At 53.4% G+C, this 14,667-nt stretch overlaps 1 protein-coding gene across 5 annotated transcripts in view; it reads right to left on the bottom strand.

Moving 5' to 3' along the window:
- Positions 1-877: 877 nt before the first annotated feature.
- The window catches only part of DYNC2I1 (dynein 2 intermediate chain 1), a 54,621-nt gene continuing 40,831 nt past the window's right edge, over positions 878-14,667 (bottom strand). For all 5 annotated transcript variants that reach the window (XM_044246939.1, XM_044246941.1, XM_044246938.1 and 2 more), the window contains 5 exons: positions 12,685-12,745; positions 9,609-9,708; positions 9,296-9,427; positions 7,625-7,848; positions 878-1,252 (listed from right to left, as the gene is read on the bottom strand). In XM_044246939.1, coding sequence (XP_044102874.1) covers positions 1,078-1,252; positions 7,625-7,848; positions 9,296-9,427; positions 9,609-9,708; positions 12,685-12,745 — 692 coding nt within the window. In that variant the 3' untranslated portion in view covers positions 878-1,077. The remainder of the gene's footprint in view (positions 1,253-7,624; positions 7,849-9,295; positions 9,428-9,608; positions 9,709-12,684; positions 12,746-14,667) is intronic.

Raw genomic sequence — 14,667 nt, 5'->3', positions numbered from 1 at the left:
AGGAGATTAGCCTGTTTCCAGAATTACAGTCCCCACAACCAGTCACGAAATGCGGCATTGGGACAGGACCTGGCTGTGTTAGTGACAGCCACACAGCCAACTCACCAGCTGCCACGCATTCCTCTCTTCCTTCTTTCACCATTGGTTGAGCGCCTACTGTGTGCAAGGCAGACACACAGCCCTCAGAGACGATGTTGAGAAGAGAGACACATCTCTGCCCACAGAGCTCCTGGTCCAGTGAAGGAGGCAGACACCAACTGAACAAGTCCGACACACACCATTCACACACGGGTGACATGCTCCAGAATGTCCCTTTTTACCTTCCATGTAAAAGATGCTCTGCTTCTGCAGTGACATCTTCCTGTTGCTAAGTGTGGCCCAAGAGACTGAAGCTCCCCCGGGCCCTCGCTGACCATCCTCAGCCATCACCGTCCAGGGGACACGGAGCTGGCCAGGAGGCTGTCCCAGGCTTTCTTGGATCTCACTCCAAAATTTGTTATAACTGAGTGCAAAACTCAAGAGCATTTATTTACTTGGGTTATTTTTATACAGACATTTTTAAATTCTAAAGCATAATGTAAAAATGTGTCTGACATTCAAATAATGCCAAAAGAAGCCCAAGAAAGTTTTAAGAAAACAGTTGGCAGAGGTCATTTCAATGACATAACTCCATTTAATTTATACCTGAGTATGTCCTTTCCTGCAGGACTAAGAAAATTGTTCATTAAAGAACATTTTCATGGTATTTCATGGTAGAGTGTTTAAAATATAAATGTGCTAATATTTTAAAGCTATTCTAAAAATAAGTAGAAATATTCTCAGAGAAGAACATAACTGACTTGACCATTTCCTCTCCAGTTCAGCACATACTCAAGTGTTTGTTGTTTCCATTCAAAAAATAGTGATTTATTTACTGGGAACACAGAGGTGACATTCGTGTAAAGTAAGTTACGTACAGAATACATGTCCTCTCTCTACATCAATGTACACACATGGGTGTCACCGTGTCTCCCATGGGGGTCACACCCAGCCCTCGCCCCTGCCCCCACGACCACACCGCGCCCTCCTGCAGACGCCCTACAGGGCTTCCCGCAGGAGCAGCTGCAGCTTCCTCAGCTCGTCTGCCACGGGGGCTGCCCACGTCCTCTTCAGGTACTGGACGTCCACGTGGCCAGAGGCTCTGGCCAGCACCAGGGCCAGGAAGCTGCCGTTGGCCTTCTCGGCTTCACCCACGACTGTCATGGCCACCAGCCTGAAAGGAAGAAGCACGTGCTGTGTGATCATGAGTCCCCAAATTATCTATCCTCCAAGGAAAGAGGAAAGCGCATTTACTAAATGCTAAATTCTAAAAATTTCAGTAATAGTCAGAAGAAAGGTTAGGCCAGAAATAAACATAAAAGATCTATAGAAACCGCTTAGAAAATGCATTTCTACATTTCTGCAGACTGAGTGCTTACGAGGGTCACAGGTCGCGACGGATATGCGCTGCCTGAAGACACCTGTGCGTCCCACCCCGGTCAAGGCCCTGAGCGCGAGACCTTCCCGGCCAGCCTGTTCCTCTTTTCCGCAAGGCACTAAGGAAATAGCCTGGGGTGAGCTTTGGTACGACTCAGCCCCATCATTACTTACAGGAGGAGGAGGAAGGGTTTTAAAAGCAGACGATGTCAGACCACTCGGACAGGTAGGGTTACAAGGAGACAAACACAATCTCATCAACTAAGGAGAGATTTGCTGCAGGAAATAGGGTGAGGGAAATAGTTTGTGGGAAGCAAGTATCCTTAGACACTGAGAAGAGCCAGAAAGATCACGCGGCCTTTTTTCCAAGTACACGGCCACCAAGTAGGAACGGTTGGCGACCAGACAGAAGGCTAAAAAAGGCTAAATTCTGTGTACCTGACAATTAGAATAAAGGATCAAAATTGAAGGCAGCCTATAACAATATCAAGAAGTTCTTAAAAACAAAAGTGATTTGGAAGCATAAAACTTAGTTAATGCTACCCAATATCACGATGGGTCAAGAACATTGTGGCTTCCTAAGTTAGAAAATGCCATATACCAAAATTTTAAATGGAACATAGTACTTTTTTCCAATCAATCCCATCTCTGAAAAACAAAGCAACACACACACACACACACAAAACAGAAAAAAAACAACAACTATTTTTTTCCAGGGAAAAGGAAGAACATGGGACGTGGTTGGGAACAGTAGTAGTTACGTTAGGAGTATTTTAAGATAAACTTTGTATTTAAACTGGGTAAAAGAGGGGTGCCTGGGTGGCTCAGCCGTTAAGCATCTGCTGTAAGCTCAGGTCACGATCCCAGCCTCCTGGGATCCAGCCCCGCATCCGGCTCCCTGCTCAATGGGAACCTGCTTCTCCCTCCCCCACTCCCCTGCTTGTGCTCCCTCTCTCGCAGTCTCTCTGTCAAATAAAACTTTTTTTAAATCTTAAAAAGATAATAAAACAAAATAAAAATAAACTTGGTAAAAGCCCATTAGCTGCCTAGAGGGAATAAGGAATAAATTTCCGGGATGCCAGTGGCCCCCGAGTACCCAGCAAGGAACCCAGAGCCAGCCCAACAGCCCCGACCTTGCCTCCCCCGTCCCTTCACTGACCAGTTTCTCTGACCAGGTCCGGCCTCTCACCTCTCCCTCACAGGCTGCTGCCAGATGCTCAGCAACGTGCGGCCCATGTCTGCTCGCAGCCCACAGATGCTCACGGCCCACAGATGCTCACGGCCCATGTCTGCTCACGGCCCACGTCTGCTCGCGGCCCACAGATGCTCACAGCCCACAGATGCTCACGGCCCACGTCTGCTCGCGGCCCACAGATGCTCGCGGCCCACAGATGCTCACGGCCCACAGATGCTCACGGCCCACGTCTGCTCACGGCCCACAGATGCTCACGGCCCACAGATGCTCACGGCCCATGTCTGCTCACGGCCCATGTCTGCTCATGGCCCACGTCTGCTCACGGCCCACAGATGCTCGCGGCCCACGTCTGCTCGCGGCCCACAGATGCTCGCGGCCCACGTCTGCTCGCGGCCCACAGATGCTCACGGCCCGCGTCTGCTCGCGGCCCACAGATGCTCGCGGCCCGCAGATGCTCACGGTCCACAGATGCTCGCGGCCCACGTCTGCTCGCGGCCCACAGATGCTCACGGCCCGCGTCTGCTCACGGCCCACGTCTGCTCGCGGCCCACAGATGCTCGCGGCCCACGTCTGCTCGCGGCCCACAGATGCTCGCGGCCCACAGATGCTCTCGGCCCACAGATGCTCGCGGCCCACAGATGCTCGCGGCCCACAGATGCTCACTGCTCACGTCTGCTCGCGGCCCACGTCTGCTCGCGGCCCACGTCTGCTCGCGGCCCACGTCTGCTCGCGGCCCACGTCTGCTCGCGGCCCACAGATGCTCGCGGCCCACAGATGCTCGCGGCCCACAGATGCTCTAGGCCCACATCTGCTCGCGGCCCACAGATGCTCGCGGCCCACGTCTGCTCGCGGCCCACAGATGCTCTCAGCCCACGTCTGCTCGCGGCCCACAGATGCTCGCGGCCCACGTCTGCTCGCGGCCCACAGCTGCTCGCGGCCCACAGATGCTCACGGCCCACGCAGCTCCCAGCTCCCACCGGCACCTGCAGGGCCAGCCTCTCGGGACGCTCGTGCCTCCTGTCTTCCTCTGGTTCACTCCCACTTATCCTTTGAGACCTGCCTTAGTGGCGTTGCCTCCAGAGATCTCCCGCAGCCCGACTAGATCCCCTGAAATGCCTGGTTTGGTCAGGGGTCCCCAGCACCCTCAACGTGCCTCTGGCACCCACTCATCCCACCTTTACTCACCAAGAAGGCTGAGACACGCCTGCCTCATACCGACCTCAATGCTCCTGCCCCTCCTGTCTCCTCCTAATGACCAGGGCCACCAGCACCAGCCCCCACCGGGGCCACGATTCAGTGGAGTCCACGACAGACACAGGACGGGAGCACTGAGCCCCTCCAGGGGACGCCAGCAGTCGCAGGTGGCAGAGAAACCCCACAGTGGCCCCAGAGGGCCCGAGTGCCACCCTCCCATAAGCACCCTGGACGTCCAGCTCCCAGGCCGCTGTGACGCAAGCACAGCCACCCTGACAGGGACTGGACTGAGCCCCTGCGGTGGGTCAGTCTACACCCACCACGTCCCACACGCTGGAGTGCCACGGCACCGCTTGCGGCCGGCAAACCATGACAAATTACAGTCGTAGAGGAAGGCACAGCCTGAGAGACTCCAGGGAGCAGAGGGCTGCTGGAAGGGGGCATGGGGGGAGCCGGGCTCACCGGGGACGGGCGCGGCGGAGGGCACGGGACGTGATGACCGCTGGCTGTTACGCACCCCTGAGCAGCACTAATACTACACCGTGTGCTGACCCAGTACTCAGTGCTGCCCAGAGCTTCAACACTGCCGTTCCGTGACTAGCGTAAAACACAGGCCAAGCAGAGTCGCCACACGCTTGGAAGCATGAGTAGCAGGTGACCAACGCGGAGGCTTCCGCGGCACAGCCACTGTGACTCCCGCAGGTGCCACACGGCATGCTCCATGGGCCACCGCCAAGCTGGGGCTCCGTGAAAAGCACAAGGACAGAGGTCAAAGCCCCAGTGCGTGTGGGATGGTGCAGGTACAATGTCTTGGGGATTGAGAGCCCGACGGAACCCAAGCTGAGGGCGGAGAAAAGGCCCCGTCCGGGCTCCGTGGGCAGCTGCCCCCACCTCCACGCTGGCCCAGAGCCCCACCTGCTCCCCACACACGCGCCCCCCGCCTGCTTCTGCTCCCAGACACACGAGACTGCAGGTTCAAAATCCACCCCAAATGTGGCCAGTTCCTCCTTCTACCTCAACTCGTGCCTTTTAGACTCTGTTAGTTTCTTACTCTGTTGTTCTCTATGGCCAGAGAAACACTGGGCCCTTTCTAGGAATACGACTCCTTCACCTAACACTGCCGCTACCCAGACGGGAGGTGTCGGGGAAGGAATGTTCCCCGTCCTTCTCTGCTCTGCCTCGGCAGCTCCCCTGACCTCTCCCGAGATCCGGACACGGGCACCGACGGCATGGGGCAGGAGCACCGTCCTTGGTAAGACCTTCCTTCCCTGCCCCACTGAAAATCCACACTCGACCCCGCCCTGTTTACTTCTCCCCGTCACAAGCTGTGGGACGGCTCATTTATTTTGCTTACGACCCACCGGGCCTCGAGCCAGCAGCCAGTTCCCCACCGCCCCGCTGCACGCAGTGTGCCCGGTCACGGCAGGTGCGCCCACTCACTGGTTTTATTTGGTAGCGGACAAGCTCTGGAGAGTAAACTGTGTGCAGTCTGTGTTTCTATGTGAACCACAGTCTGGATTTTGAGGATATACTTTTTAATAATTGGAATAATGTAAGTGGGTCCATTTCTGGAGACTACTCTGTCCCCTCGGTCGGCTGTGTTTTGTGCCAGGACCTTGCTGCTTGGTGACCACAGCTTCGTAACAGGGCTTGAAATCAGGCAACGTGAAGCCCCAAGCTTTGGTTTTCTTGTTCAACCTTACCCTGGTGATTCGGGGTCTTTGCTGGTTCCATACAAATTTTAGGATTGTTTGTTCCAGCTCTGTGAAAAATGCCGTTGTTATTTTGATTGGGATGGCGTTCAAAGTATAGGCTGCTCTGGGCAGTGTGGACATTTTAACAATGTTTATTCTTTCGATTCATGAGCAAGGAGTGTTTTTCCATCTCTTTGTGTCTTCTTCGATTTCTTTCATGAGTGTCTGTAGTTCCTCGAGTACAGATCCTTTACCTCTCTGGTGAAGTTTATTCCCAGGTATCTTGTGATTTTTGGTGCTACTGTGAATGGAGTCAATTCCCTAATTTCTCTTTCTACAGTTACATGTTAGTGTATAAGAAAGCAACTGATTCTGGTGTATTGATTTGTATCCTGCCACATCGCTGAATTGCTGTGTGATGTGGTCCCTATACACAACGGAGAAGCACGCGGCCATCAGAAAGGATGAACACCCACCACGTGCATCGACACGGACGGGACAGGACGAGACGATGCTGAGTGAAGTCAGTCAGACAGAAAGACGACTTTCATGTGGTTTCACTGCACGTGGGACATAAGGAATAGCTCAAAGTACATCAGGAGAAGAAGGGAAAACTGAGGGGACGGAATTGGAGGAGGAGATGAACCATGAGAGACTGTGGATCCGGGGAACAAACGGGGGGTTTCAGAGAGGAGGGGTGGGGGATGGGTCGGCCCGGTGGTGGGTACTCAGGAGGGCACGGACTGCATGGAGCTCTGGGTGTTATACGCAAACAATGAATCTTGGAACACAACATCCAACAGTAATGACGGACTATACAGTGACTAACATAACAAAATAATAATTTTTAAAAAAGAATAATGTAAGTGAACCTAGTACTTGTAGTAAATACATGCAGGTCTTAATTATTTCAGGTATTTTTTTTCTTAGAAAGAGAGAGAGGTAGTGAGAGATCACAAGTAAGCAGAGAGGGAGGCAGAGAGAGGGGGAAGCAGGCTCCCCACTGAGCAGAGAGCCCGATGCGGGGCTCGATCCCAGAACCCTGGGATCATGACCTGAGCCGAAAGCAGATGCTTAACCCACTGAGCCCCCCTCCCTTTCCGGGTCTTACTGCTGTGTCCTCATGGTCTGTCAAACCATACCCTGGTTTTGAGCACACTTGTCCTTCTCTTTCCTCTACAGAGGGGTGTGGGATACAGCTGAGTGGCCCCCGGCCCCCCCAGGTCGCTGGGAGACTTCATTTCACAGCAGGAGAATGTATTGACAAGAAATAGAAAATCTCAAGAAAGAAAACAAGTATAGAGACAAAGCAGGGTCAAAAGAGAGCCCTTCACAGTGAAAACCTGATACATATTTCAACTTTCAATTAAACAAAACAACAAAAATGGGATGATTGAAAGCACATCCACACGCACGTGAATGGGTTGCGCCACACTCAGTGCCGAGGCACTTGGGGCTGGTTTGAAGGGACATCGGTTTAGGGCAGAGGAGTGACACTGATGTGAAATGATGTGAATTACTGACTCCCACATGGCATCCCTTTTAGAAACTAAAAGGAAGCTTGCACATCACTCAGACAAATACTGAATTTAAGAGACTAATAACGGAATGCGACTAAGGACCTCACGAAAAGCTTCTTTCATTTATAGGAAGATAATCCTGGGAGGTGGGGCGCCCGGGTGGCTCCGTCATGAAGCCTCTGCCTTCAGCTCAGGTCATGATCTCAGGGTCCTGGGATCCAGCCCCGCATCGGGCTCCCTGCTCAGCGGGGAACCTGCTTCTCCCTCCGCCTGCTGCTCCCCCTGCCACCTGTGCTCTCTTCCTCGTTCTCACTCTATCTCAGATAAGCGCAAAAATAAATAAGAACGATAATCACAGGGAAAAGCACAGTGGGAACTCTATTCTGGACTAAATATGAAATAACATATTCCAAAGTGGTTTTCAAAATATTACTTATATATGTAAACATAAAAATGTTTAAATTTAAACATGAATAACCACAGTTTAAAGTGTAGCAACCTTACCCGTAAGCCCCCAAGGACGCTTCTAGAAAGTAGTGCCCATGAGGAGGCACCATCAGACTCACCTGTCTGGGGAGATGCGCTGTTTGGCTACAGGACCCAGATCGCTTTCCAGCAGATCCCAGACATAAATACAGGACGTGTCATCCTGGGCCAGAAACACAGCAGGTCTGGTCAAGGACCAGTGGAGGCCTATGACCGCGTGGCCATCGGTGCTGCCGTCCCACTGAAGGAGAGGGCGCTCGGAGGTCAGCTGGTGCAACCTGAGGCTTCCATCTGAGCAGCCAGCCTGGGGACAGGGGTGGACATTGCTGGTCTCCGTTCTGTCTTCTTTTCACTCAGTCTCACCACAGAGGGACATCTTCAGAGCATTAGCTCTGTCCTCACAAATCACCAAGCTGAGCATTCACCCTGGAGATCCTGATACACTTTGAACCCCCTTCCCCCTCCTCAAACAGCCAATAATGAATTCAGCAAATATATAAATAGGGGTTTATCTTTAACCAAGTTGAATATTGCTAAGTCAACCACAGGCCGTTAAGATCAGTTCCACAGAAATCAATAACCCATTCCGTAAAAAGATTATATAAACCTGAACCAATAATATGGTTATATATCCCCCTTGAATTGAGATTTTTATAAAACAAAACTTGGCTGGCTTATTATTTATTTATTAATTTATTTTATTTGACAGAGAGAAAGAGCACAGGCAGGCAGAGTGGAAGGCCCAGGCAGAAAGAGAAGCAGACGCCCCATGGAGCAGGGAGCCCAGTGCAGGGCTCCATCCCAGGACCCTGGGTTCATGACCCAAGCCGAAGGCAGTCACCCAACTGAGCCACCCAGGCACCCTTTCCTGGTTTAGTAAAAGCCCCAATTTTTAGCTTAGAAAAGCCCAACTCCTTTCTAACTTGATATATGTGATCCTTCACATGGTTCCTCCAAAAGAGCAGAGGCCTGAGTTAGCACCACAAACGCTCTCTGCACTCTGGGGTAGAGCACAGAAGCAAACATCACGGGTCAGGGAAGCCAGGTCTCTTCCCGCCGGCAGGTGCAGGGAAGCAGGGTCACCCTGGCATGAAGGATGTGGGCCAGCACAGGGTTACGATAAGCAGACAGAGCTCAAAGTGCGGATTGAGGCTGTGTCCTGCCCAGCAAGCACTTCCCACTGCCCAGATCTTAGTTTCTCAGGACTTTTCTCCTGACTACGGCCATGACTCCTTGGAGAAAAGGCTGATGCTGGAGTTTACTGTACTGGGAAACAAAGAAGGGCCCGTGGAATGAGGCCAGAAAACCCCAGAGCCAGCCTGAAGGATGCCCCCAGGACAGGCTGAGCAGCAGAGGCAGTAAGGCAGCCCCAGAGGGTGTGACCCAATGAGGACAGTCAATGGCTATGTGTCCACTTGATGTCCTAAATGTACAGACACACGCCTGCCCAGAAGTATGGACATCCACAGACAGACTGGGAGAGAGGATGGAACCATGGAAGGAAGAGAAGAGACAGGCAGGTTCCTGTAACTTTCCTATAAGCCCAAAGTACGTGAAGATAAAGACTTCCAGATCCATTCCACAGCAGCGTGGAATGCTCTGCACAGGCTGCACACAGGACCTTCCCTCCAGGCAGCCCGCTGGCACTGAAGTGAGCTGGTAAGTGCCCCCACTTTAAAGAAATCCCCAAGGTCACTGCTGGTGTTTTGCTGCCCAAACAGAAATGGTGCTTTAACAACCAACTTTCTTACCAAGAACACTGGTTCTCCAAATGGTGAAAAATCAATCACATTCACTTTGACTGGTCTCATACCAGGTTGCTGGGGTTTGTACAATTTGGGAGATACTTTCAAATCTTGTCTGGTGCCATGACTTATAAGACCCTGGTAATAAGAAGACCAATGGTGATAAAAAGGATCAGGCATCAGGTTGGATTAAGCAGTTATTCTTGAAACAATTACACAGCATCATTAAAAAAAAATAAGCTAATCTTTAATAAAGATATTTGCCAAGGAACCAGGAAAGGAGAATGAATTACAGAATTAGATTTAAACTCCTACTTACCACGTCTGTGCCAACAATAAAGTGACTAGGGTCTGAAGGCAGAAACTTCACGTTCAGGGTTTGCGTGGCCCCCCAGAATTCAAAGCACGTATGGGAAAGGCTGAAACAGTGAAGATGAGTGGATGAGCCGTTTGACGCCATCGGGCTGACAGCACATCACACACTCACCCCTTGCCCGAGTCCCTGGACAGCAGAACTCTTCGCTGCTCTTTGCCCATTTCTTCTCCTGTTCCCTAAGCTCTGGGCAGGCCTCCAGCTCTGGTCTCCTGTTCACTAACTCTTTCTTCAACTACATCTAATCTATCTAACCATCCACAGACTGTAAATTTGAAAGATGATAGTTTCTTTCCAGAAATGTCTTTTAGACTGTCCCATTATCCCAAGTTCTTGTTGTGCTGAACCCATTTGTTGTGCCGTGGTAGATGTTGCTTCAGGCTTGGAGTTTTTATCATTTTTCTTTCTGAACTGCTTCCCCTAAGAGTGCTGGGAGCCCATCTCGTGGGAGCATCCCCCCCACCCCCGCTGGAGTGCTGGCAATACGGGCTCCATCTGGTGTGTGTCCTCTCTTGGGGAAACATGTTCTGGGACCTGGGGGAGTAACATACACACCTAAGAAAGGACCACTGAGGCCAGGATCGGGGAGGCTTGCTTTGGCCGTCCACCAATTTGTTAGACAACATAGGGGGGCCCCTGCGTGGCTCAGTGGGTTAAGCCTCTGTCTTCGGCTCAGGTCATGGTCTCAGTGTCCTGGGATTGAGTCCTACATTGGACTCTGCTCAGCGGAGAGCCTGCTTCCCCCTCTCTCTCTGCCTGCCTCTCTGCCTGCTTGAGATCTCTGTCAAATAAATAAAATCTTTGGGAAAAAAAAGACCATGTGGGGTCTCCTCTTCCTGAGGCCCAGATGGCACCATGAGATCCACCTAGGGGTTAGCTTGCGAGGAGGGGCCCACAAACCCTCAGACCTTACCACAAGGCGTCTCTGCACACCCCTCGCTCTATAAAATCTGTGCGCTGCGGTGTGAACCCTCAGGGGCGAGCTGCGCGACTCTGGTGGTCGCCTGCTCAACCCTCCCCATCCGCAGGTTACCCTGAACAACACGCGGAGCAGACTGGACGGAGTCGCCCGCTTGGCTTCCCAGCCTCACACCCCTTCACCGCGGGAAGGATGGGCCTCCTCCAGCCTCGAGCGCCGCCTAGCGGGAAACTGTCCTGGGGTCCACCGGTGGGCCGTCTCCTCAGCTTGGGGGTCCCCTGGGGTTCCAAGTCTCCTGTCCCCGTGTCTCTCCTGGGTCGGGGTGGGGCTTCCTGAGTCTCTTCCTCACTGAAGCGGCCGTGAACTCGGGAAGCCCACATGGCGCTCTCACTTCGAGCCCTCAGCGTCCCGCAAGCCTGATGCCGCGCTGGTCGCATGGCCTGAGCCCTGCACAGCCACACGGACAGCCGAGCCTCCACACGACGGAGGCCTGCGAGCGAACTGCAAGCTCCGCTCCCGGAGACGCTGTCCTCGTCTTGGGAAAACTGTTTAGTTTATGTTAGTTTTTCTGTTATACAGCATATGTTACAAGTACAGGAAAGGGCCCACGGCTGCTCCTTCTGCCAGAAGCTGGGAATCTGGCCTCTCTCCCTCGTACCACATTCAGGACCGCAAATGTCCCTGGTCAGCTGAGGACTCCCCAGTCTGAGATCCCTGCCATGGAGCTGGCGGCCTCCCGGTCATGGCCACACGCAGCACGGCCCAGCCCCCTCCCACCGGGCTCCCGGTCCTCACCTCGTGTGCGGGACAGCTGGCCACGGAGCCGGACAGCCGGGGCAGGGCAGCTCCCCGAGCTCCACCCCCTAACTGAGGCCAACCCCTCCATAAGCAAGACGGCCGCCGCGCTTCACACCCCAGCCCTCTATCCACCCTGCAACAGCTCCTGTCTCCCTTCCTCCGTCCGGTCTCACGGTCGTGCCAAGTTGACCCTCCTAAACCACAAAGCAGACTTGCCACTCCCTGCCTTAAACTCCTGTCCTGGCTCTGTCCCTCCTGCAAGAGAGCCGTCTGCACCCTCCAGCACAGCGAACACTCGGGCCTGGCCAGTGACTCGCGCCCACCTCTCTCAACAGCAAACCTGCGGGCAGTATCCTAGGGGGGTCGGGGGCTCGTGCCCCTCCCTCTGACTGAGCACACTCCTCGTCCACCTCCCATCAGCTGTCACCCCCAACCCACGGGGAAATCCAGGGAGGGCCAGGGGTCACCTGCGGCTGGTTCCACAGTGTAGCAGCTGACTTTTTCAAACATAAAAGAGTCCCTGTAGTAATTATATTTGAACCAACTAAAGCTGATTTACAATCTCAAAACAGGTAAAAATTGATTACTATCACCCAGAGGCATTCTAAAAAGAATCACACTAATATAAAAAACTTTTCCAGGGCAAATCGCATGCTGATAGCCTCCAACTACAATAAGTGACCAAGAAAAGATGTTTCAGGAATAAATTTACATATATAAGTCCCACAGACAATATTTGTGCATTTAATAAAGTCTTTATGTCACATTAAGTTATAGGAGTAAAAGCAGAAATTGAAGCTTCTAAATAACACTTTCATATCGGAGCTTCTGAACCTGAAACCCACTTAACTTCATTATATTAAAACTGGTGGAAGAACAGTCAAAAAAAATTTTTAAAGTTTTTATTCACCCATTTGACAGAGATCACAAGTAGGTGGAGAGAGGAAGGGAAGCAGGCTCCCCGCTGAGCAGAGAGCCCGACGCGGGGCTCCATCCCAGGACCCTGAGATCATGACCTGAGCCGAAGGCAGAGGCTTAACCCACTGAGCCACCCAAGCGCCCCAAAACAGTCAAGTTTTTGTAGTGCCGATGTATAAGATAGAAATTACCGAGAGAGAGATGTTCGCTGTACACCTGGTAACTGCATTTATTACGCTGACTCATTAATACTAAACTAACTCGGCAAAACGCCAAGTTTGAGAAGTTGGATTTTCCCTGCACACCTGACCACGCACATTCTGTATGCGCGACTCCCTGACGCTGGGAAAGGAGGGAAGGATCTGACTCAGAGGGGCACAGACTTACCGGTCGCTCAGCCGAACCACAGCACTGTGCACCAGCTTTACCCTCCCTCCGGGGATCAAACCTGAAAACAGGGCAATCGTAAATAAATGCACCTCTTAATACGAGTTAAACCAAAATCCAATTACAGTTGCCCGAAATCATTTTTCATTGTCCAAAGAACTGTGTTACGAAATGACACCAAAACGTGGGCCCAGAGTGTTCCCTCCTTAATGCAGGCGAGGTTCCCGCAAACTGCCTTATGAGAAAAGGACTGTGGAACCAATCAAGAAACCTTTACGTTTCTAGATTTGATAAAATAAAAAAATGGTGGTACGCTAAGCAAAACAAAAACAAACAAAAAAAGAAACCTTAAGTTTCCAAGAGGAATACTTTGCCGTAAATGCCCACTGGTGGTCTCGCGCACATCAGAAACCCCAGGCCCTCCCTCCTCACATACGCGCAGGCACGCCTGGCGTTCGCTCGCCGCAGAGCGCACAGGTGCCCCCACTCCTCGGCGCTGGTACCCCCGTCCCTGGACCGACAGCTGCTCCCTCCCTGGACTCCCAAAGCATTTAGGGCCACCACCCTGACCCCTCAGCCATTCACTGGCTTTGCCTCCTCTGTCTATCCCCAATATCCTCCTTCTTTTTCTGTAATTACTGCAAAGGAGGGAATTAAAAATGTATCTATACTGAAACCCAAATTCTGGGCAAGGTACTGCCTAGAACCTTGGGAGTGTGTCAGCGCAGCCACGTAGATGAAGTCGACTTGCGACAGGAAGGGAGACTGTAACTGCGTGACGGGCTCTGTCACACTTACTGACGGGACCACGTTCGCTGTTGCTGTCGCACACGTGAAACTGCCCTCCGTTTTCCCCACGCACGGTCCTGCTGCAGGAGCTCTGGCGCCCGCCGTCTCGGCCTGACTGTTACGACCTCCCCGGGAAGTCCTCCTGCCCCAGGTGCTCAACCTTCAATAAGCGCTTCTGACGCAGTGGCCACAGCCGCGACGGCCACGGCGGATGTACTGGCCTCCCCAAGACAGCGCCCGGGGCACAGCCAGTGTCCCGTCACCACGCTCCCCGGGCACCCCAGAGAGGGCCAGCTTGTAGAGCCCTTTGCCGATGGCGAGTGGCCCGCGTCCGCGGTGACCTGCGTCAGCGCTCTTGTCAGACACACACGCCTCGGACCCGCCCCGGGGCGCTTCGTGGCCAGAGCCCCTCCAGCACGGACTACGGGTAGGAACGTCATCCCTTCTTTTCCCAGAAGCAAAGCTGAAACAGGGCCAGAGCTTGGGTCCGAGGTTCTACAGATAAAAGGAGTTTCTAGAGAACGACCCTAACGATGGGACACACCCCGCCCGGCCCTGACCCGGGCGACGACGGGCAACAGGACTTCACCTCCACAGGCGCCTGTGAGCCGCCGTGCGCAGAGACCGAGCCCTCGCCCCATCCCAAATTCCGAAAACACGTCCTGGTCACGCTTCAGGTGAGGGACACAGGCAGCCTCACGGTGCGCTCGAAGGCTACAGCCCCCGTGGGCCTGGGGCCCAGCCAGGGTGAGGGCAGGTCAGCCCCGGCCGACTCTGAGTCCAGCCCCACCATCAGGCCACAGAGGAGGGGGTGAGCCCCTCGCAGACGTCCGGGAGTCTCCGAGCCCCCCAGAGGCTGCACACAGACTCAGCATGACGACTTGGCAGGAAGCAGAGAGGATGCTGCAGGAAAACAGTGAGAAAACGGCTACTCTGCCTCTAAAATGTCTGAGTGAAATCCCGGAAGGATTCAGCCTCGTTCTCGCTGCAGTTCGAGAGCAGACCGCCTCGGACACGGGCCCCGAGCTCCCCGGCTCTCCCGCTCTCACTTCCACACGGCGGGCGCACTCCTCGCTGGCGGGGGCAGGGCCAATCCCCAGAAGCGGAGCCACTGACCGAATGACGTGAGGACAGTCAGGGAGCGCCAGACCCGAGGGACAGACGCACGACCCTGTGCCCGAGCCTTGGGCGGCA

The sequence above is a fragment of the Neovison vison genome, chromosome 4, assembly GCF_020171115.1.
Source record: "Neovison vison isolate M4711 chromosome 4, ASM_NN_V1, whole genome shotgun sequence".
NCBI classification, from domain to species: domain Eukaryota; kingdom Metazoa; phylum Chordata; class Mammalia; order Carnivora; family Mustelidae; genus Neogale; species Neogale vison.
Note: the sequence above shows the minus strand (reverse complement) of the source record. Positions and strands in the feature narration are given on the sequence as shown.